The sequence below is a fragment of the Chiloscyllium punctatum genome, chromosome 21 (assembly GCF_047496795.1).
Source record: "Chiloscyllium punctatum isolate Juve2018m chromosome 21, sChiPun1.3, whole genome shotgun sequence".
Taxonomy (NCBI): domain Eukaryota; kingdom Metazoa; phylum Chordata; class Chondrichthyes; order Orectolobiformes; family Hemiscylliidae; genus Chiloscyllium; species Chiloscyllium punctatum.
In genome coordinates, this window is record NC_092759.1 from 18,717,467 (window position 1) to 18,740,976 (window position 23,510).

Below are 23,510 nucleotides of genomic sequence, written 5' to 3' on the forward strand. Positions count from 1 at the left end.
CTGTATCTAAGCAACCTTGTGCTGTCCCTGTCCTGGGAGAGCTTGATGGGGGACAGTGTAGAGGGAACTTTACTCTGTATCTAACCCGGTGCTGTCCCTGTCCTTGGAATATTTTATGGTGTCAGTGTAGAAGAGGCTTTACTCTGTGTCTGATCTCATGGTGTCCCTGTCCTGGGAGGGTTTGATGGGGAGGACAGTGTAGAGGGAGCTTTACTCTGTATCTAACCACATGCCATCCCTGTCCTGGGAGTGTGTGAATGGGGGACAGTGTAGAGGGAGCTTTACTCTAAATAAAATGTATTTGGGAGGTTGGTTTTAATATGATTTATTGCAAAGTCACTGAGATCACATTCAGACAGTAGATTATCCAACTGGCTGCGAAGAACCAAATCCTTGAACCAGAGCTCCCTCTTCTGGCTGTGTGTGATAAATTAGCAACATCAGCCTGCATTTGCATAGCACCTTTAACCGAATAACCTGTCTCCACGATGGTCCACAGTGGTGCCATGAAACTAAATTTGACCGCACAGTCCAAGAGCAGAGTTGGCGAGGTTTCAGGAGGGAATTCCGGTGTTTTGGCCCCTCAGGCAGCTGAAGGTGCACCTGGCAATGGTGGGAGCGGTGAGGATTGGAGGGGATGTCCAGCAGGCTGACATTGGAGGAACACTGAGATCGCGGTGGGGTGTGGAGCCGCAGAGATAGGGAACGCACGGATGGCAGTGTGAACATTGAAAGGTTGTTTAACCCGGGGTCTGTGCGTGGCCACTCGGCACAAGGGGCAGAAAGGCTGGGTCTTGGTGCAAACTCCAAGCGATCCCGGCGCTGCCAAGGGCTGGTTGCAATGAGACAACATGTCTCTGGTTCCCTATTCCTCAAGCCTGCCCCAGTGGAACCAGACCAGTGGGTGGGGAGCAGGTGGCCAGTGAGGCCTTGTGTGGGCGAATAGCCCCGACTGGACTCTAAGTTGGGTGGATATGGGGTTGGCAGCCCTTGGAGGACAGGGATTCTGGAGAGGAGTGTGTGGAAGAATGGGGCGTGAGTCGGAAAACGTTGTGAGCCCCAGCCCGAGCGTCCGAAAGTGACGTGGAAATGTTTCTCTTCTCTTCCCCCTAGATAACGCAATACCTATTAAATCGTGGTTCAGTGACCCCAGTGACACAGCACTCCTGAATCTCCTCCCAATGCTTGATGCATTGAGGTAGGTAACGAATTCCTGCTCGTCTTGGGGTGAGGGGATGGACGTGGGACTAATTGAACTGTTCTTCAGAGAGAACACAATGGGTGAATGGCCTCCTGTGCTGATAGAAGTAATGACGTTATTTCCTTTTGAAGTCTCGATATCTCAAGTGCTCTCTCTACCTGATTAGTCACCCGTCCGATGCAGACACAGTAAAATCTCACCAAAAGCAATGGAGTCCCAATTCATGTGGGTTTGATTTATTGTTGTCGCATGCACCGAAGTACAGTGAAAAGTTCTGTTTTGCGAGCAGTAAAGTCAGATCGTAGGGTGTTCAGACAGAGTGAGGCAGCGAGATAGGAAGTGCACAGAGCAAGATCACAGTTAGACTGAAATGAGAGCGGTGCACCCAGCAGTTTGGTAACCGCGGGGGAAGAAGCTGTTCCTGAACCTGTTCGTACACGTGTTCAAGCTGCTGAATGCTGCCGCTTTATAGAACTTTAGTTGGGGTGGGGGTGGGGGTGGGGGTGGGGGTATGTTTAGTGCGAGGCAGGTTTTTCACACCCAGGATGGGGAGTATCTGGTATACACTGCCCAGAGGTGCTGGAAGCAGACAGAATAGCAGCATTCAAGAAGCACCTGGACAAGGACATGAATAGGAAGGGAATAGAGGGAACCCGATCCTGTAAGTGAAGACAGTTTTTGTACGGAAGGACAAAATGTGTCAGCGCAGGCTTGGAGGGCCGAAGGGCCTGTTCCTGTGTTGGTCTTTATTCTGTATCTTCTGCCTGATGGAAGAGGTTGGAAGAGGGGTGGGAAAGGTCTTTGATGTTTCTGCAGCAGCAGGAAGTGGAAGTGGAGTCCTTGGGTTGGAGTTTGGTTCCTGTGATGGTCTGGCTTTTGTGATGTTGGTCGAGAGAGGTGGTCCGGGCCAGCGAGATGGTTCTGTGTTCGCTTGAGAGGGCAGACAGAAATTCTCTGTTCTGGAAGCCAGGAGTGTCTTACCTGAACAGTAAGGAAATGCAGATTTGTAACAGGCTGAGGGATCTCTGTTGCTTAGTGCATCAATCACAAAGCATTCGAATATAGGGGCAGCAGGTCCTGAAGGAAGGTGAGCAGACCTATGGAGTTAGCAGCCCAGGGGTTCTTCAATCCAGCAGGGGTGAGGGTGTAAATGTACCAGCCTCGACCACTTTCTTGGACAGCTCATTCCACACACGCACCACTCGCGACATGACAAAGTTGCCCCTTAGGTCCCTTTTATATCTTTCCCATCTCACCTAAAGCCTATGCTCCGTATGATTTTATAAACCTCTATAAGGTCACCCCCTCAGCCTCCGACTCTCCAGGGAAAACAGCCCCAGCCTGTTCAGCCTCTCCCTGTAGCTCAGATCCTCCAACCCTGGCAACATCCTAGTAAATCTTTTCTGACCCCTTTCAAGTTTCACAACATCCTTCTTATAGTAGGGAGACCAGAATTGAACTCAGTATTCCAAAAGTGTCCTAACCAATGTCCTGTACAGCTGCAACATGACCTCCCAACTCCTGTACTCAATACTCTGGCCAATAACGGAAAACATACCAAACGCCGCCTTCACTATCCTATCTACCTGCAACTCCACTTTCAAGGAGCTATGAACCTTCATTCCAAGGTCTCTTTGTTCAGCAACACTCCCCAGGACCTTACCATTAAGTGTATAAGGACTGCCCTGGTTTGCCTGTACAAAGTGCAGCACCTCACATTTATCTAAATTAAACGGGGCGGCACAGTGGCTCAGTGGTTAGCACTGCTGCCTCGCAGCACCAGGGTCCTGGGTTCAATTCCTGCCTGTCTGTGTGGAGTTTACACATTCTCCCCGTGTCTGCGTGGGTTTGCTCCGGGTGCTCCGGTTTCCTCCCACAGTCCAAAAATGTGCAGGTCAGGTGAATTGGCCATGCTCAATTGCCCGTAGTGTTAGGTGCATTAGTCAGAGGGAAAAGGGTCTGGGTGGGTTACTCTTCAGAGGGTTGGTGTGGACTTGTTGGGCCAAAGGGCCTGTTTCCACACTTTAGGGAATCTAATCTAATCTAAAACTCAATCTGCCACTCCTCAGCCTAATAGCCCATCTAATCAAGATCCCACTGCTCTGAGGTAACATTCTTTGCTGTCCATAAGTGTCCTGGGAGGGTTTGATGGGGACAGTGTAGAGGGAGCTTTACCCTGTATCTAACCCCGTGCTGTCCCTGTCCTGGGAGGGTGTGATGGAAGACCCTCACCACATTTGGGAAATTCAGTAATTTTGAACAAAAGTACTGTTGTGGGCACCCACCTGGGCTGCCTTGGCAGAGATTCTGTGCCAACCTTGTCTGACTCATGCCCCGTCTCTCGCTTTGCTTGCAGGTTCACAGCAGATGTGAGATCAGTCCTCAGTCGGAATTTACATCAGCACCGATTATGGTGACTCTCACTTCCGATTCCCCGCTCCTCTCTCTCTCCCCCTCCCCATCCCACATTCCACGCCGATAAGTGTGTCCGGAATGGCCTTCCCCTGCGTGTTTGATCCCTCCCTCCTCTGCCCAGTTCCCCCCCCTCCCCTCCCTCCCGCCGTCAGGGCAATCGGACTCAGCTCGCCCTGACAGACCAGTCTGGGCACAGCAGACGACAGTGCCAGCCAGTCTCCATGAAGCAGGAAGTGTGCTGCCAGTCTTCGATGGCACTGAAGCAATGGGACAGTATTGTACAGTGTTTTAAACAAAGAAAGAAAACACGAGATTTAATCCACCCCTCCCTCTCTCGTGCGCGTGTGCGCACCTCCGCATGCACACACGCACGCACGCACACCTGCACACACACGCGCGCACACACACACCTACGCGCACGCACAAACACAAACACCCACACGTGCACGCACGCACACGCATGCACAAACGCGCATGCACAAACACACACCCACACACACAAACGTACCCCCACACCCACCCGCATGCGTGCGTGCACACACCCCACGTGCACATGCACACACGTGCACACCCACACGCGCACACAAACACCCACACGCGCGCACGCATGCACAAACACGCGCACACGCACACACCCGCGCACACAAACGTACTCCCACACCCACACGTGCACACAATGCACACACCCCACGTGCGCACGCACACGCACGCACGCACACACACAATCGATTATGAAGAAGCTTTTTTTTGGTTCCTTTCTCCTCCCCCATTTTTAAAAAAAACGAATAATTTTCTTGTATTAAAAAGGAATTTGAACTTTTCTCCTCCCCGCCCCGTTCCCCTTGGCTGTGTTTCTGTTCTCCTGCTGCGTAACACTCTCGCCTCGGCCTTAGCATTGCTGGCGGGGCAATGTGGGAAATCTCTGCACAAACCCGTGAGTTTGCTGTCTCTGCACACGTGTTACATTTCTGTGTGAAGGGGAGTGTATGCCGGCCTAGCGGGAATGCAGTGTGCACACGGATCACCGAGATCACAGTGGAATCGGACAGCGTCTCCCAGGAGCAGGCTGCTTGCTTCCTCCAGCAGCTCACGCCTCTCCGGTTTATGTTTAGTCAGCGGAGGTCAGGCCAGGCCAGGCCAGAGGCAGGGGTTTCACCAGGGGAGGAGGATACAGAGATCGGGATTCTCCGTACCACCCAACCCTCGACGCCCACCACCCAAACGATGAGCTCGGAGGCGAGTGGGAGAGGATTGGTTGGCGCTTCGGTCTCTAAACGCACGCAACAGGAGGAGCAGGCGTCTCAGCGCCTGGACCCAGTGGTGGATCCGTGAAGATTGACTGCACAGAAGCTGGCTTCACTTGCAGAGATTCTCTGGATCACACCACATGCAATCCCTGACTATCCCATCCCTGTTCGGGCTACAGGCTAATGGAAGCTTTTTTAATTTCATCCCTCCCCTTCCCCACCCCCCATTTTGCAATAAAACTTCCATTCAAAGTTTAAATATTTTTAAAATGTATTTTTAAGGTGCTCTCTCTTTTTGGTTTCTAATCACCTTCAGGTGTGTGTTCAATCTTGTTTAGGAAGGGAAAGCAATGCAGAATTTGCACTAGGAATAGGTGACCTGCTAATATTCTGGCTTTTCATTAAAAGAAAACTTTTTTCCTTCCCTGTTTTTAAATATTCCTCCCTCCTCAATCTGCTTTCAGTTTGTGGTACATTTTCTGATTCGTTCACACGGGTACTAAATTGTTTCTTGTGCCAACCTTGAAATTGTTTCTTTAAATATTCTCTTGGACAGACGCTCGGAATCAGTCCCGGGTTATAGACCCACAATCTCTGTCCTTTGTTGCTGACCCTCAATCAGTCCTTGTTGATTTATTCCTGACCCTGTCAGTTTCTGTCCTTTCTAACCGGCTCTCTGTGTCAGACTTGGCCAGCTTCAGCCCAGTTCTTGCTGAGCTGGAGTTATTTGCAACATTGGTGATGGTACCCAGACCAAGTGGGTGAGCTTCCAAGTGGGCCATGCCCGGCCTGTACCAACCAGACCTTGGCAGTGCCTCCTCTATGCTGACAGTACCACTCTGCTCTCCCTCAGTCCTGACCCTCTGACAGTACAGCTCTGCTCTCCCTCAGTCCTGACCCTCTGACAGTACCTCTCTGCTCTCCCTCAGTCCTGACCCTTTGACAGTACCTCTCTGCTCTCCCTCAGCCCTGACCCTCTGACAGTACCACTCTGCTCTCCCTCAGCCCTGACCCTCTGACAGTACCTCTCTGCTCTCCCTCAGTCCTGACCCTCTGACAGTACCTCTCTGCTCTCCCTCAGTCCTGACCCTTGACAGTACCTCTCTGCTCTCCCTCAGCCCTGACCCTCTGACAGTACCTCTCTGCTCTCCCTCTGTCCTGACCCTCTGACAGTACCTCTCTGCTCTCCCTTAGCACTGACCCTTGACAGTACCTCTCTGCTCTCCCTCGGTCCTGACCCTTGACAGTACCTCTCTGCTCTCCCTCAGTCCTGACCCTTGTAGGACTGGCTAAATCTACTAATTTACTTTCTTCTATGTGTGAGCCTTGTCCTGCGTGTTCTTTTAAATGAAGCACTAGGAGAAGATATTCAGTCTCACACTCTTGATTTATTTTAAACAGTAAGTGGACAAAGCATGCAGAGCTCTGGGTCTAACCCTTTTCTCCCTGACCAACTACCTCGTGTGGCAGTTCAAAAAGTAAGACCTCGTTTTGTCCCTGCCCCAGTCTTTTATACCATAAAAAACGTCATACACACACTGAGGTAGAATCCCCTTCTCATTGGTTGTTGATCTGACTCCATTCCCCGCTTCCTCGCATTCCCGGATGTCCGACCCCACATGAGCTTCTTTTGCCCGCGAAACGGGTCATCACGTGACCTCCTTGGCCCACTTCCTGGGCGCGAAACGGCACGTCACGTGACCGCCCCGCACCCTTCCTGGGCGCGAAACTGAAAGTCACGTGACCGCCTCGCATTCTTCCGAGCGCGACACGGAATGTCACGTGACTACCTCCTGCGTGTTTTCAACAGCGTCTTCACAGGCTTTTGACTGCTGCAGAGTTTCCCATTCGCAGCTAGCCTTCAGTTTGTTTTATGTAAGTCATATATTTTACACCCTCTGACAGTACCTCTCTGCTCTCCCTCTGTCCTGACCCTCTGACAGTACCTCTCTGCTCTCCCTCTGTACTGACCCTTGACAGTACCTCTCTGCTCTCCCTCAGCCCTGACCCTCTGACACTACCTCTCTGCTCTCCCCCAGTCCTGACCCTCTGACAGTACAGCTCTGCTCTCCCTCAGCCCTGACCCTCTGATAATACAGCTCGGCTCTTCAGCAGTCCTGACCCCCTGAGAACATAGGTCTGCTCACTCTCCGTCCTGACCCTCAGAGAACACACCTATGCTCTCCCTTAGCACTGACTCTGTGACCGAACAGCTCTGCTCTCCCTTAGCCTTGACCCTCTGACAGTACAACATATCTGTTGTTAACTCCGCCTGTCCCTACTATGAATTAGGAAAGCTAGATTCGAGTCCCTTTTGTTGTAACATTCCTGAACTGATTTTTCTTTTCAAATTGATCTATCTCATTGGGTGTGGTCTGCAGTCAGACAGAGGCTCCTCTGAGCAAGGACAACATATTTGCCTTCCCATCAATCAGTGATCACCTTTCGACCAGCTTTATATTTCATATGTGTTCCGAATGTTTTTAGAACTTGCATCCCACCAGCTGCCCTTGTCTCCAGGGCATTGGCTTGGCATTAGACCACTGCCCCAGTGACAATAACAGTGTGTTTGTAAGGTCAAGTCCCACTCCCAGTGCTGATGGTGGGGTACCCTAAGGCCTGAACTTTGTGATTAGAACACAGTAGCTAGGAGCAGTAGAAAATTCAACCCTTGGACCTTATACTTTCATTTAATATGACTGAGCTTGATGTCATCTTAGCCTCAACTGCACTTTCCTGCTCATTTTCCATAATGTCAATTTAGTATTAAACAGCTGGAGATCACAGTGGGTCAGACAGTATCCATGAAGAGCCATCTAGAGTCTAAATGTTAGCTTGCTGTCTCTCTATAGATGTTGTCTGATTTACTATGATTTCAAGCATTTGTTGTCTACAGTACAGATGCCAGCATTTGCAGTCATTTGCTCCTCAGTAAACATCTGTCTCTTTAAGTTTACTTAATGTTCAGGGATAGTGAATTCCACAGATTCATGAGCTTTTGAGAGAAGCAGTGATGAGAGTCTTAGAGATGTACAGCATGGAAACAGACCCTTTGGTCCAACTCGTCTATGCCAACCAGACACTCTCAATAAATCTAGCAGCATTTGGCCCATATCCCTCTAAACCCTTCCTATTCACATATCCATCCAGATGCCTTTTAAATATTGTACTTGTACCAGCCTCCATCACTTCCTCTGGCAGCTCATTCCATACACATACCACCCTCTGCATGAAGAAGTTTCTCATTTGGATTCCCCTTTAAATCTTTCCCCTCTAGTTTTGGACTCCCTTACCCTGGGGAAAAGACTTTGACTATTTACCCTATCCATGCCCCCATAGAGTCACTCAGCATGGCAACACACCCTTAGATACAATCAGTCCATGCTGAACATAATCCCAAGCAAAACTAGTTCCACCTGCCTGCTCCTGGCCCATATACGCTCTATAAATCTCCATAAAGACCCTCCCCAGCCCGTGATACTCCAGGGAAAATAGGTGAAAGTGAGTACTGCAGATGCTGGAGATTAGAAGTCAAGATTGTGGTGCTGGAAAAGCACAGCAGGTCGGGCAGCACCCGAAGAGCAGGAAAATTGACTTTTTGGGGCAAAAACCCCTTCTTGATGAAGGACTTTTGCCCGAAACGTCGATTTTCCTGCTCCTTGGATGCTGCCTGACCTGTTGTGCTTTCCCAGCACCACACTCATTGGAAAATAGCCTCAGCCTCTCCCTGTAGTTCCAACCCAGGCAACATCCTTGTAAATTTTTTTGGAATCCTTTCCTCCATGTCACCATTTGAAATCTGCTACCCCTTATCCTATTTCTTCCCCCCCACCCCCCCACCTCAGAGCCACAGATGCCAGCCTCTGAGGGTTGCAAATTGGTGGAATGGAGGTTTTTGCTTCATGTTTAAATCACTTTCAAACAATCTAAAATTTGAAGTTCTAAATTGGAGAAAGGCCAATTTTGATGGTATTAGGTAAGAACCTTCGAAAACTGATTGGAGGCAGATGTTCGCAGGTAAAGGGACGGCTGGAAAATGGGAAGCCTTCAGAAATGAGATCACAAGAATCCAGAGAAAGTATATTCCTGTCAAGGTGAAAGGGAAGGCTGGTAGGTATAGGGAAGGCTGGATGATTAAAGAAATGGAGGGTTTGGTTAAGAAAAAGAAGGAAGCATATGTCAGGTATAGACAGGATAGATCGAGTGAATCCTTAGAAGAGTATAAAGAAAGTAGGAGTATACTTAAGAGGGAAATCAGGAGGGCAAAAAAGGGGACATGAGATAGTGTTAGCAAATAGAATTAAGGAGAATCCAAAGGGTTTTTACAAGTACATTAAGGTCAAAAGGGTAACTAGGGAGAGAATAGGGCCCTCAAAGATCAGCAAGGCTGCCTTTGTGTGGAACCACAGAAAATGGGGGAGATACTAACTGAATATTTTGCATCAGTATTTACTGTGGAAAAGGATATGGAAGATGTAGACTGTAGGGAAACAGAAAGTGACATCTTGCAAAATTTCCAGATTACAGAGGAGGACGTGCTGGATGTCTTGAAACGGTTAAACTTGAAAGGGTTCAGATAAATCCCCAGGACCTGATCAGGTGTATATGAGAACTCTGTGGGAAGCTAGAGAAGTGATTGCTGGGCCTCTTGCTGAGATATTTGTATCATCGATAGTCACAGGTGAGGTGCCGGAAGACTGGAGATTGGCAAACATGTAAAGGGCGGTACAGACAAGCCAGGGAACTATACACCAGTGAGCTGACCTTGGTGGTGGGCAAGTTGTTGGAGGGAATCCTGAGGGACAGGATGTACATGTATTTGGAAAGGCAAGGACTGATTCGGGATAGTCAACATGGCTTTGTGCGTGGGAAATCATCTCTCACAAACTTGATTGAGTTTTTTGAAGAAGTAACAAAGAAGATTGATGAGGGCAGAGCAGGAGATGTGATCTATATGGACTTCAGTAAGGCATTCGACAAGGTTCCCCATGGGAGACTGATTAGCAAGGTTAGATCTCATGGAATACAGGGAGAACTTTGAACCATTTGGATACAGAACTGGCTCAAAGGTAGAAGACAGAGGGTGGTGATGGAGGGTTGTTTTTCAGACTGGAGGTTGTGACCAGTGGAGTGCCACAAGGATCGGTGCTGGGCTCTCTACTTTTTGTCATGCTCACATCCAAGTCATTTATGTAAATAAGAGGTACAGTTAGTAAGTTTGCAGATGACACCAAAATTGGAGGTGTCGTGGACAGCGAAGAGGGTTACCTCAGATTACAACAGGATCTGTACCAGATGGGCCAATGGGCTGAGAAGTGGCAGATGGAGTTTAATTCAGATAAATGCAAGGTGCTGCATTTTGGGAAAGAAAATCTTAGCAGGACTTATACACTTAATGGTAAGGTCCTGGGGAGTGTTGCTGAACAAAGAGACCTTGGAGTGCAGGTTCATAGCTCCTTGAAAGTGGAGTCGCAGGTAGATAGGATAGTGAAGAAGGCGTTTGGTATGTTTTCCTTTATTGGTCAGAGTATTGAGTACAGGAGTTGGGAGGTCATGTTGTGGCTGTACAGGACATTGGTTAGGATAGGGTAAATAGACAAAGTCTTTTCCCTGGGGGGTGGGGGAGTCTAGAACTAGAGGGCATAGGTTTAGGGTGAGAGGTGAAAGATATAAAAGAGACCTAAGGGGCAACTTTTTCACACAGAGGGTGGTACGTGTATGGAATGCGCTGCCAAAGACAGTGGTGGAGGCTGGTACAATTGCAACATTTAAGAGGCATTTGGATGGGTATATGAATAGGAAGGGTTTGGAGGGATATGGGCTGGGTGCTGGCAGGTGGGCCTAGATTGGGTTGGGATATCTGGTCGGCATGGACGGGTTGGACCGAAGGGTCTGTTTCCGTGCTGTACATCTCTATGACTCTAATAAAAGGACTCCATGAGTAGCTGGGCAAATCCCCTGACCCTGGTGCTGGGAAAGCATTGACGTGCTGGGGCTGGGGAGCCACGTGATTACTTGGGGGTCAGGTGACCCCTGTGGGGGGGCGTGGTCTGTCAAGGGGAGGCGGAGGGTCTCGTGACCCATTGTGACGACTAAACCGCGGCACCCCGGGGGATGAAAGTCACCTTCCGCCACCGAGTGCGGCGCATGCGCAGACGTGGGCCCCACCTGACTCCCCGAGGAAAGAAGGATTTTGGGGTTGTCAGAGGGGGAAGGGGCGTAAGCGAGCGGGTCCGTCCCCCTCAGCGAGGTGGTGCAGGGTTTCTGAGGGGAAACATGTTTCCCCGCGGCGATTGAGTGGCGGGACTCTTTTGTTTTGCTCCTGGGTGGGGGAGGGTGAGAGGGAGTGAGCATGCGCAGTGACGGGGAGTGGGGGGGTGGGGCTGTGTTAGTCCGCGGGAGGCGGTGGCGGGAGGAGGGGCGCCGTTCACTGACGACTGGAGATTGAAGACGGGCGAAAACACTCCGAAACAGCCGAGCCCAGGGAACTCTCCTTCGGTTACTTTCCTCTCGTTAAAAATAAATAAACAAATACCGTGCCCCGCCCCAAGAGCGAGCAAGGTGAAAGCCCGCGGGGAGCTCCTGCGAGAGAAGGCCCGAGGCGGAGCAGCGAGCGTCGAGTGAAGGCGAGAGAGAGGCCGAGAGGCGGTGGCGGCAGGGGCCGGGATGAAGTTCCAATATAAGGAGGAGCATCTGTTCGAGAAGCGGCGCTCCGAGGGCGAGAAGATCCGCAAGAAATACCCGGACCGGGTCCCGGTCAGTCCTCCCGTTAACTAGTATAACTAGCTTAACCACTTCGCTGTCAGAGGGTGACCCGTGTAACCACCTTAACTAACGCAGGAGCTGTTTATCTGGGCTGATAATCTATTCTGTCTAGAACTAGCTTTTACTTGGTTAATTAATTATAGCTCCCTTTAACGAGCTGTTAACCGGTTAATTATCTTACAGCTGCGTCTAACTAGCTGTTAACCGGTTAGTGATCTTACAGCCCCTGTCTGGACAGCTGTTAACTGATTCTTTTACAGTTGCGTGTAGCCAGCTTTTAAGCAACATAACTGGGACACAGTTAACTAACTGTAATTGATTATTATTGGTGTGATGTAACCAACTGCAACGAATGCAAAATCTGCTGGAACTAGGATAACCAGTGTTTAGGGTGCAGTAACCAGAGACACTCCATAGTTGATGGATGATCTGCTCTCTATCCAGTGGAAACCTGATGTACTCCCAAAGATGGTCAATGTTGCAACAATAACGCCAGTATATGCCGGTTAGGGTCCGGGTCACTGGAGAGTTGCTCTGTGTAAGCCAGTTATGAAGCCAAAACAAATTAACCAGTGTAATTGTTACAATAATAACTGTGACATTGACCTACTAGGTCAGTTACAGAGCTGTGGATAACTTAAAATATTTTGATTTTTTTTAAAAAATAGGACAGTGCTCTCACCCTCTAGTTCTTCGCGGGAGCTGACAGTCAGTGCTTGAGATTGTCATGCTGCTGATTGGCCTGCGTCTCTGATGAAGCATTGAACAGAAGCGTTAACCGCCCCTTGGGAGGTGTAAATTTATCATGTGTCCCCTATTTGAAGAAGAGTGATGTCCTTGGTCCTTGACTGAGATTTCTCCCTCAGTCGATCTGTATCGTGTTGTTTATGAGATCTTGCTGTGTGCTAATTAGCTGCAACATGGCCTCATGCTTCAAACATCTATTCCTTGGAGATGAAGTGCTTTGGGGTATCTGGCGATGATGAAAGACTGCAAGAATTCAGGTTCATTCTGATCTCCCCTGCCCCCACCCTGTTCTGAGAGCGCTTCAAAATTGAGGCTGTTAGCACAGGCTGCTTTGCACATCGCTAGCTCTCTGAGGTCAGGAACACTGTATTGCAGCACAGACCCGTTTCTAAGGAGCAAGTTGTCTTTTTGCCATACCGTCAGTGTATGCAGTGAGTGATCCTTACAGATTGCAGCAGACAGCCTCTCTCTTGGGGGTGTAATAGTGACAGATTGCAGATTACTAGTGTTTGAAAAAAATCTGTCATTCAGCAGCATCAGTCCCTCTAAACTGCATATTGAATTCCAAGTGTTGTCTATCAATCCCTATTTCATCACTTGGTTTGCCAAGCTTGTTTAATGCATCGATTGCACAGTGTAAATCTAACAGAGGCTATGTTGTGCAGTTCTCGTATGGGGCATTGCCCTGGGAACTGTCCTCTGATATAGTCCTGATCTCCCCAGATGTCGCCATCTTCCTGTGCCGAGTGCAGTCAGACTGTCAGAGATATCCATGACGTGAAAACAAGTGCACAGAATGGCTAGGAGTATGGAGAATTCCAACCCTGGGTGGTCTGTCATAGAGCCACTCACCTATAGATAGTCATTTCAGCACACAGGCTATTCTCCTATTTTAACAAATCTGTACTTGTTACCGTGAATTCGTGATGGTATGTTCAGCGGCTCATACTGTGAGACAGCATTGTTTTTGCCATGTCACCTCAGACCTGGCTCTTGTTCTCACCTTTATCTCTCTAGCCCACCCACCACTTTTCTTCCTTAAAAAGGATTTTACATTTTTGGAACCTTAACTTTGAAGGTGAAGAAATAACGATAGGTGGAGCAGTCAAAACCGCTACTAAATCTGGCAATTTCGGGGCTGTCCCAGGCTGCTTGCTGTTTTGGTGGGGGTGTGATATTAAGTGGAATGAAGAGTGTTGTGATTCAGTGGAAGCTCATGCTGCTGACTCTGAATCAGCTTGGCTCTTGGGCCTGATGCTGCAGTGCAGCATGTCAGAGGTGTTGAGCCGAGTACCTGTTTACCCTTGGTTGACAGCAACATGATACTCTACATTCCCTGAAGAGCAGGTGAGTTTTCCCAGGATACTGGTCAGTATCAATCATACAGAATTAGCTGGCTGTTAAATCAGCTGTTTGTGGGATCTTGCTGTGTGCAGTTTGCAGCGCTGCATAAGTGATGTGCCCCTTCAGATGTTTGGTTGTAGTTTATAGTTTGCTTTTTTTTGGAAATTAAAGATGGCTGTTCATTGCCAGGCTTGATCATGGGCAAAAAGTTTAACAGGTTAGTTGCTGTGCAAATGGCTCCATCTTCCAACTTCAAGTGAATCTATTCACCTGGTTATAAATAAAGGCATTGTAAGTAAGGCCTCGTTTCAACCTGATTCCGTGGCTGTACACTGGTGCGAACAGTTCCTGGACAAATGAGTCTTGATCTGCCCATCTTGTCCCTTGTTCTAATTCTGCTGTTGGTCTTCACTGCTGAGTGAAATATTTATTTGAGGCAGCTACAGGGTAAAAAATCAGAATGGGGAATATAACCAAATGCAGAAGTAATACTTCCTGAAGATTGCAGTTTTGTATGAAGGGAATCAGCTGGTTGGTTAAAATGTTTGTTCTAAAGTTTGGTGGGTCTCTTGGGGTCTGGCTTTACCTTGGGGAGGTTGACCTGCAGGACCTTTGCTTTATCGCTTTCCTGTTTTTGCTTTTAGCTTCTGTATTTCCTGTAATTGAGAAGCCAGGCAGTGGTTTCGCTTTCTTTACATGGAGGCTTTTACAGGAATGCTGGGATGTCACTGTACTTTCTCCTTAATCTTTTGCTCAACAGCTGTGCCACATGCAGTTGATATAACTAGAGGAAGTCTGAGTGCTTGCCCCTCGCTTCTGCAGTATTGCTGAGAGCACCAAGTTGTTGTTGCGGAAAGTGGTCACTGTTGATGTGGGAACCAGGCACAGGTTGCCCTGTGCCTTCCAGAGGTGACAGTGACCAGATTGCTTGTCCTGAATTTCTTGACTGCTCATATCAGAAGCTTGCTCCAAGGAAAGCTGTTGCTGAGGGAACCAGGCATTCCTAAACAGTACTACCTTGTGGATGTCAAAAATATCAGTCCTTCCAGTGGGCAAGGCAAAGGGCAGGGTGACACGAATTCAAAACACAATGGTGGTATTTCCTTGGCTTGTAACTGGGGCCTATGTGTGAACTATCACATCAGAGAAAATTCCAGTAGCAGTCTGTACATGCCAGTACTGCATCCTGTTGTGGTGTAACTCTGAGGGTGCTGCCTTTCAGGCTTCACCCAGCAGAGATGCTCCATCTATGTACCTGGCTGGCTGTCAGGGTTCATGTTATCTTGGTATGTAAGGAAATGTAGCCCAATGAGCTCCTCTTTTACTGGGGCAGTGGGTACCATGCAGTTACTTTATTGCTCTTGGGGTTCACCCTCCCTTTTGGCACTTTTCTAGATCTGTGATAAGACTATTCATATTGCAGTCTTTGGTTAAGCGAGGAAAAAGAGCCTAGCGGTTGAGGTTTTATCTAACGTGTATTTGGCCTGTGTAGGTGATCGTGGAGAAGGCACCAAAGGCCAGGATAGGGGACCTTGACAAGAAGAAGTACCTTGTGCCATCTGACCTGACAGGTAAGCCACCACTGTACCCGGCTCTCCACAGGAAAGACGTCCGGCCATTGAATACCAGCAGCTGCAGGGACCACCACTGCTGTGTTTTACACCTGGTACAAGTCAGTGAGTCTGCACCCATCTTTGTCTCCTTGACCACAAGGTCATCAAAATACGGAGCACAGAATATCCATCCCATCCTTAGCCCTATTTAACCAATTCACTATTTCTGTGGCTATGTTTGAACCCCTGCCACTTATCTGCAGGCCAGCGTTGAGGATCTTTTCCTTAATTTTGAGCAACTTGAGTTTATTTTAGATTCAAGAAATGAATATGGAATGTGAAAATCATTGGCCAGGATAGCGCACTCAAGTGAGTGGCTTGCTAGCATGATGCTAAATATCTTTATTCAAGAGGCAGTTTTTAATTTTGGGTGTCTTTTGTTTATTCTCACCTAACTTTATTGGGTAATGCAGTCAGGTAGTAATGTTACCTTCTGTGTTTGTGTTGATGTACAGTTTATTTGGACTTCCGATCACAGTTAGAGGAACAATTTCCTCAAGTTTCAACACTGTTTAACCTTAAAACCACAACAGATTTAATTAAGCATTAATTTCCTAGACCAGAGTTTTAAATTGGTTCAGCTTTGCAGGCATACATCAGTGGTTTAGTTTTCAAAATGAGAGATCCTTCTGCGTACACACAACCAGCTTCTACAGACTGGCAATGTTTTCATAGCACGTTCACAAAGCTGAAATAATTTAACTGCACAGTTACTAACTTTGCATCTCTGATTTAAATCTAAAACGATTGATACAATAATCGTAAAGACCCTATACCGCAAACATTCCTTGTCCACCAGCTCCTGGCAACATGCAGCCTTAAGCTTTTGATATCTTATTTGCAAGTAGTTAGTTCCCTCAAATTCAAGCTTTCCTAACTTTCTCAAAACTCAGAACTGCAGATAATGGAAATCTGAAACAAACACAAATTGCTGGAGAAACTCCAAGTCTGTGGAGAGAAAGCTGATTCAACGTTTTAGGTCAGGTAACCCTGGTTAGCTAGAAGCAAATTACTACAGATGCTGGAATCTGTACTGAAAACAACAAATGCTGGAGATTACAGCAAGTCAGACAGCATCCATAGAGAGAGTAAGCTAATGTTTCTCGTCTAGATGACCCTTGATGACCTCAGCTGAAGAGGAACAGACTCAAACTATTAACTTGCGCTTTCTCTCTCCATGGGTGCTGTGTGACCAGCTGTGATCTCCAGCATTTGTTTTCAGATCTAAGTTAGCTGTTTCTTTGACTGGTTTTAAACTGTTCTCTCTCTCTCCTTTGCAGTTCTTCTCCCCTCTCTTGGCAGTTTCCCTCTCTAAGCCATAGTCTTCCCATCGAGTTGTCAAATCCCTTATTTCTTTCCCTATCAGCTTCTCTAATCCTTTCCTTTCTGTTCAGCTCACATGAATGACTCTTCACTGATTGCTCTCCCTCCTAAGTTGTAGATTTTGGGAGTGGATTTATCAGCTGCCTCGGTTTATTTTGAGTCTTGCTTGTTGGGCTATTTCAGGTCAGGATGACTGATTTCTTTCCCATCAGGGTATTAGAGATGAGGTTTTCTGCAGTGTTTCCTGGTCACCATTTACTAAGACTAGTTTTCAATTCCAGATTTTCTTCTCCTAAATTCAGATGAATGAATTCAGTTAAAGTTTCATCAGCTTCAGGGTGAAATTTGAATCTGTGTCCCTGTTAGCCTGAAGGCTGTCTGGGTTTACTAGCCCAGTGACATTGTCCTTACAACCTTTTCTCCTGAAAGGCAAGCCAGGGGAATATTGAAGTCTCCATATGGAAAATGGCAGCCAGCGATTTTCTCCTTTTTTGTAGACATTTCTACACCCTGCGTGAGTTCAGGAACTGCGGGAGGTATCTTTTAAATGTCCAGCTGAATTGGTGTGAATGTTGCCATTTTGTTGGCTAAAGAGGGTTTAATCACCCTTCTCTGTTAAGAGCTTTACTGAACTTGTCCTTGAGCTGTTTTTGTTTTAGCGTTTTTTTTTCAAGAATCCCCTACAGTGTGAAAACAGTCCAAGTCCACACTGACCCTCCAAAGAGCATCCCATCCAGATACATCCCTATCCCTGGAACCCTGCATTTCCCATGGCTAACCCACCTAGCCTGCACATCCCTGGATACAAAGGCCAATTTAGCATGACCAGACTACACTAATTCTGGACTGTGGGAGGAAACCCACTCAGAGACAGGGAGAATGTGCAAACTCCACTCAGATAGTGACCTGAGGCAGGAATTGAACCTGGGTCCTTGGCGCTGAGAGGCAGCAATGCTAACCATTGAGCCACCATGCTGCCCTGAATAGTTTACCTTCTAAAGCACTTGTTTTTGGGTGAAGCCTGTGCTGTAGGAATACCTGCATCACTCCACCGTATACCTCTGTGTGGGTGTGCCAGTGCAGTAGTCCCTCTTCGTTCTACATGGTGCACTCTCAGACAGATTTGATAGCGTGTAGCATGTTTTGGTGAAAAAGCTCTTTTTTTTTTCCGGGCTCTGCAGTGTTTGCTGCTTGCTGATTTATGGATCAGGTTTTTTTCTGGCACTATCCTTGTCGATTTGCTGGACTCATTCCAGGGTCTCTGCCTTGCCCATGAGTCATCATGTTTCTCTGTCTGGCAATACGTGTCAAATAATTCAATCACGTGTGCCTGTAGACACAGAAAGGTCAGCTAGACGCGAAAAGGAGATGCTGTTAAAGCTGGAATGGCAAACTGAAAAACGCAACAGCCGGTTAGGCAGTTCCTAATAAGCATCCAGGCAGTTAACCCTTTCCCCTCCCTCTGCAGCTGCGTTGGTTTCTGCATATTGCATGTTTTTGGCTGTGCAGTTGGGAGGGAGTTACTAAACAGACGCTTCCTCTGAAGAAGCGAGGACGTTGGGGGGGGGCAGGACATTATTCTTGAATGTATACTCTTGACCTCCATCTCCAGATTTTGCCCCCACCCCCTGATTAAAATCTGCAATCACTGCTTTGGGATGCTGTTGGTACAATTCTATAAGCATGCTCTTCACCTTGCACCCTAGGTAGATGTTGGGAATCTGCAAAGGTTGGCAGTCCTGTAAATAAAAAGGACTGCCCACCCTAGATGTCGATGTCACCTTCAACCATAAAAGTTGGGAAATTCAATAACACAAAATTAAAGGCTTATCTTAACAAACCATTTGGAATAAGTTACATAAGCTGACAGAACAGGTTGAGGTAAATTAATATTATCTCAGCCATCATGCAAACACACTCACAAGGAGATCAAAACTGATATTTTGGGATATTTGACCTTTTGGAGGGATGTCTGAGTTAGTGGAGTAGAGCTATTATTAAGAACTGAGAAGTTTGAGAAATGATCTAGGCTCTGTAGAGCCCATCTGGGTGGAAGTAGACAAACAGGAACAGAAAGACGACATTGGTGGTGTCCAGACTCCCAAATGAAAACCACTCCTGTGGGAAAAGCTATAAATCATCAAATAGGAGCATCCAAAAAGAACACAGCAATAATTACAGGTGACTTTAATCTTGTTGCTTGTGTTAATCAAATTGAAAAGTGTGATCATGACAGCTAATAGTGCATTAGAGTTTTCTAGAGCAATGTGTCATGGGACCAACCAGGGAGCAGGCTACCATTCAATCTGGTAATGGGTGTGAGGCAGGTTTAAAATATGATCGGAGTAAAAGATCCTCTTGGAAGTAGTGACCATATCCTGATTGAGTTTAATATTCTGTTTGAGTGTGAGAAAGTTGGGAAGGAAACCACTGTGCTTAGCTTAAAGGGAATTATAATGGAATGAGAAATGCAGTAGGCTAAAGTGAACTGGGCAGCTAGACTAATGGGAATGACCGTAAGCAAGCAATGGTGGACATTTTAGAAGGTAATAGGAGTAGAATTGTACACCAGTGCAATCTATAACCTCATGGCCTGGCATATCCCACACTCAACCATTCCCATCAGGCCAGGGGATCAGCCCTGGTTCACTGGAGAGCATTGAAAATGAGGTGGTAACCTGGTGAAGGACTGTTTGCACACCAAACCGCATAAGCAGCAAGTGATAGAGCTAAGTGATTTCCCCCAACCAATAAGTCGGATCTGAGCTCTGCAGTCTGCCACATCCAGAGATGAATGATGGTGGACAATTAGTCACTGGAGGAGGAGGAGGCGGCTCTACAAATTTCCCCATCCTCAATGATGGAAGAGCCCAGCACATCAGCGCAAAAGGGAAGGCTGAAGCTTTCACATCAATCCTCAGCCAGAAGTGCCGAGTGGATCCATCCTGGCTGCCTCTGGTGGTCCCCAGCATTGCAGAAACCAGAATTCAGCGATTTTTGATTCGCTCCATGTGATATCAAGAAACTGTTGGAGGTGTTGGATACTGCAAAAGCTATGGTCCCGACAACATTGCAGCATTAGAACATGTTTATCCTCATGGGAGAGTCTTGGACTAAAGGGCATAATTTCAGAATAAAAGGGTGCCAGTTAAAGACTGTGATGAGGAGGAACGTGGTCTTTCAGAAGATTGAGAGGCTTTAGAACTTCTTGCTATGAAGAGCTGTGGTTTAAGATAGGTTAGACCATAAGACATAGGAGCAGAAATAAGGCCATTCAGCCTGTCGCGCCTGCTCAGCCATTCAATCATAGCTGATAAGTTTCCCAACCCCATCTCCCACACTTGCCCTGTAACCCTTGATCCCTTTGATATTGAAGAACCTGTCTATCTCAGTCTGAAATAGACTCAATGATCTGGCCTCCACAGCCTTCTGTGGCAATGAATTCCAGAGATTCACCACTGTCTGGCTGAAGAAGTTTCTCCTTATCTTCATTCTAAAAAGTCTTCCCTTTACTCTTAAGGCTATGCTTTCGGGTTCTAGTCTTTTCTACCAGTGGAAACATCTTCCCAGCGTGTATTCGGTCCAGGCTGTTCAGTATTCAGTATGTTTTCAATTAGATAACCGTCCCCCCATCCTTCTAAACTCCATGAGTATAGACCTAGAGTCCTCAGATGTTAAGCTTTTCATTCCTGGGACCATTCTTGGGAACCTCCTCTGACCATGCTCCAGGGCCAGTATGTCCTTCCTGAGACATGGGGCCCAAAAACTGCACACAATACACTTGCCAAATCCTCTCAAATGCCATCTTTGCATTTCCTTTAACTACCAACTCAACTTGCAAGTTTACCTTGAGGGAATTCTGGACTAAACTTTCCAATATCTTTGCACTTCAGACTTCTGAATTTTCTCCCCATTTAGAATATAGTTCATGTCTCTACTTCCTACCAAAGTGCACGACCTCACACTTTCCCACGTTGTACTCCATCTGCCACTTCTTTGTCTACATTCCTAACCTGTCCAAATCCTCCTGCAGCCTCCCTGCCTCCTCAATGCTACCTGTCCCTCTACCTATCTTTGTATCATCTGCAAATTTAGCCAGAATGCCCTTGGATGCATCATCTAGATTGTTATAATGTATAAAGTGAGAAGTTGTGCTCCCAGTACTGAGCCTTGTGGAACACCACTTCTCACCGGCTGCCACCCTCAGCAGGTTTTTGGTCGCTCGGGAAATTAGAGACCAGGAAATGGGCAGGAATGTGGATGTGAGGATTGTTAGATCAGCCATGGTCTTGCTGAATGGTAGAGCAGGCTTGAGAAACTGAACTGCCTGCTCCACTTCCTGTTCATTATGGTGTTGTCACTGCTGAGCATACTCCTGATATTCAGTAACTCGAGCAGTGCGGCTGAGGACTGTAGCTGAAGTTGGCATCTTTTCAGAGACTGGTTTAATTGTAATGCAGTGTTTTTGTCTGGGTTTTATTTAATACTTTGTTTCCGGTTTTCATGCAGTTGGACAGTTCTACTTTCTGATTCGAAAACGCATTCATCTGAGAGCTGAGGATGCCCTCTTCTTCTTTGTAAACAACGTCATTCCACCCACCAGTGCAACCATGGGGCAGCTGTACCAGGTCAGTGATGGGAGCTGTACCGGGTAGGAATGGGAGCTGGCGTCTGTGGGGGAGCTGTGCTGGGTCAGTGATGGGAGCCGATGATTGTGGGGGACATTGATGGGAGCTGGAGTCTATGCCAGTTGAACACTTCAGGTTTAATCTCATCTCAGTTAATAGCCTGACCTGGTTCCACCTGAGAACGGTGCCCCAATTAGGACCAGCATTGCACCCTTTGACCTCTCAAGCTTGCAACAGCGTTCAATGTGATTCCACTCTTTCCCCCTCTCAGCAATACCTTTTTTGAGTGCCTCAAATTGAGAAACTTTCTACTTTGGCCATAAAATTAATCCCATGGTCTCTTATTTTTCTACTTTGGTAATGTCTTCTTATCTTTAAGTGGGGGACCCCAAATTACTGCCATGTGACTGTGTCTCTCTTTCCCTTGGCCCACATCAAAAAGGTGGAAAACATTCTCCTACTATCCATCCTGTCAAGTTTCCTCCTGAGTCACTCTGTCACTCGCAGATTGCCTCTCATTTCTCCAAACTTCAGTTGATATTGGCCCAGGGCCCAGCCTGTCCAATATTTCCTCATAAACACCATTGTCTTCCCAGGAATCTGTCTTGAACCTTTTCTGAGCTGTTCCTAATGCAGCTATGTCTGTCCTTAAATAGTGATCATAACCGTACACGTGATTCTAGACGTGGTCTTGTCAGTGCTGTGTACAACTGCGGCAAAATTGCTTTGGCCTGAGTCACCCCCTTAATCAAAGGAGGGAAATGTGTTGAAGACCTTTTTGCTGGCATTTTTTATTTTAAATATAAAAGTAGATCTTAGAACCAAATCTATTTGTCAAACCTCAGTCTTATTTGCAGCCAATTCCCATGGAATGTTTTGCCAAAACTAGCTTGAACTGAGCTTTAAAATTGAGGGTGGTTGTTGACTTTTGTAGTATTTTCTAGTGTACAGGATTGTTGTCCGATGTGACGGTTAGATTGCACCTAACATGGAATGCCGGCATATTTCTCGTACCTCAGTCAGAAGGTCATGGGTTTAATTGGTACTTCATAGTAGCATTGAGGGAGTGCTGCAGTCAGAGGGGTGAGCTCTGGGGTTGGATGTTAAACCTAAGCCTGCTTCTTGAACGAGAGCATGATGTTTCTCTCGAGTGCCCGGTCCGGTATTTATCCTTCCACTTGTGTAAATAAAAAGCTGCTTGTCAACTTGGTATTGCTGTGTGCAAATTGACCCGCAGTTACAATGGTGACTCCACTTCACCAGCCTTGGAGCTCTGGGGCCTTCATCTTCCGAAAGGGGACATAAGTTCTTTGTCTGGGTGGTTTGCAAGTCTGTCAGACCTGGGTGATTTTAGAACTTGCCAACCCATGTGAAGCCTTAGCATGGGTATAAAGTAAGATGGGTATGGGTGGTATTGGGGTTCTGTCTGTTGCCAGTCTGTTCAGCACCTCCCCCATTTCTGTCTCAGGAACATCACGAAGAGGATTTCTTTTTGTACATCGCCTACAGTGACGAGAGCGTTTACGGAATCTAACATCTGCTTCGCTGCTGGTGGCTTCAGAGGCTTCGCTGTTCTCTGGCTCTGCAGTTCCTGGTGTGTTCTATAAATGCTGATCATTTTTGTGTTTTCTGTCATAACCTGCGATAAATGGAGATGGGATAGGGGAGGAGGGCTGGGGGGGGTGGGGGTGGGGGGGAAGCAGGAGATGAAGTTGTCCTTTTAAAGGAGCTGTTCTGATGTGTCTGCTGATTTCTGAGCTCTTCCTGTTATGGTTCCTGCTCTCCTGCTTCTGGTTCTTTTGATTCCCTTTAATTTTGCTGGGGTGAGGGCGGGGGGTTGGGGGGGGTTAATTTTTGCCCTTTTTTTTTTGTTCACCCTTAATGTCAACTCAGAAGCTGATTGGATGAATCTTTCGCCAACTGTGCTGTCTTGCTGCCGAAGGGGACACCTCATGTACCGTGGAAGCTTATAATAAAACACCAGTAGACGATGCCTCTGTATTGTCTGTTGTTTTCCTTCTGCTGAGTTGTGTTTATTTTATTCCTTCTCCCATGGGATGTGGTTTGTTGCTGCTCCTTAGTTGACCTCTTGAGCTGAGTTGAGTTTAGAGTCCCATATAGACTGCACCAGTTAAGAATGGTGCATTTTTAAAGAAACATTAGTGTGATCTGGATGTTTTACTTTTGGTCTCCATTCTAAAATTGAATTTAAATCGCAGTAGTGACT

At 47.2% G+C, this 23,510-nt stretch overlaps 2 protein-coding genes across 2 annotated transcripts in view; both read left to right on the forward strand.

The window, feature by feature from the left end:
• LOC140492631 (CTD nuclear envelope phosphatase 1-like) overlaps nucleotides 1-5,122 on the forward strand; it is a 54,912-nt gene extending 49,790 nt beyond the window's left edge. The window contains 2 exon segments of the mRNA XM_072591661.1: nucleotides 1,114-1,198; nucleotides 3,558-5,122. Coding sequence (XP_072447762.1) covers nucleotides 1,114-1,198; nucleotides 3,558-3,618 — 146 coding nt within the window. The 3' untranslated portion in view covers nucleotides 3,619-5,122.
• A 6,135-nt stretch (nucleotides 5,123-11,257) lies between these two features.
• gabarapb (GABA(A) receptor-associated protein b) lies at nucleotides 11,258-23,276 on the forward strand. Its single transcript, XM_072591662.1, has 4 exons — nucleotides 11,258-11,619; nucleotides 15,212-15,290; nucleotides 21,165-21,283; nucleotides 22,752-23,276. Exons 1-4 carry the CDS (start codon nucleotides 11,530-11,532, stop codon nucleotides 22,815-22,817), a joined length of 354 nt encoding a protein of 117 aa, XP_072447763.1. The 5' UTR covers nucleotides 11,258-11,529; the 3' UTR covers nucleotides 22,818-23,276.
• Nucleotides 23,277-23,510: the final 234 nt, after the last annotated feature.

Excerpts from the sequence above, each read along its gene's own strand:
- gabarapb (XM_072591662.1), top strand. The coding sequence starts at position 11,530 with ATGAAGTTCCAATATAAGGAGGAGCATCTGTTCGAGAAGCGGCGCTCC. Across the intron at positions 11,620-15,211 it reads AATACCCGGACCGGGTCCCG|GTGATCGTGGAGAAGGCACC; the intron begins GTCAGTCCTCCC and ends TGGCCTGTGTAG. Across the intron at positions 21,284-22,751 it reads CCATGGGGCAGCTGTACCAG|GAACATCACGAAGAGGATTT; the intron begins GTCAGTGATGGG and ends TTTCTGTCTCAG.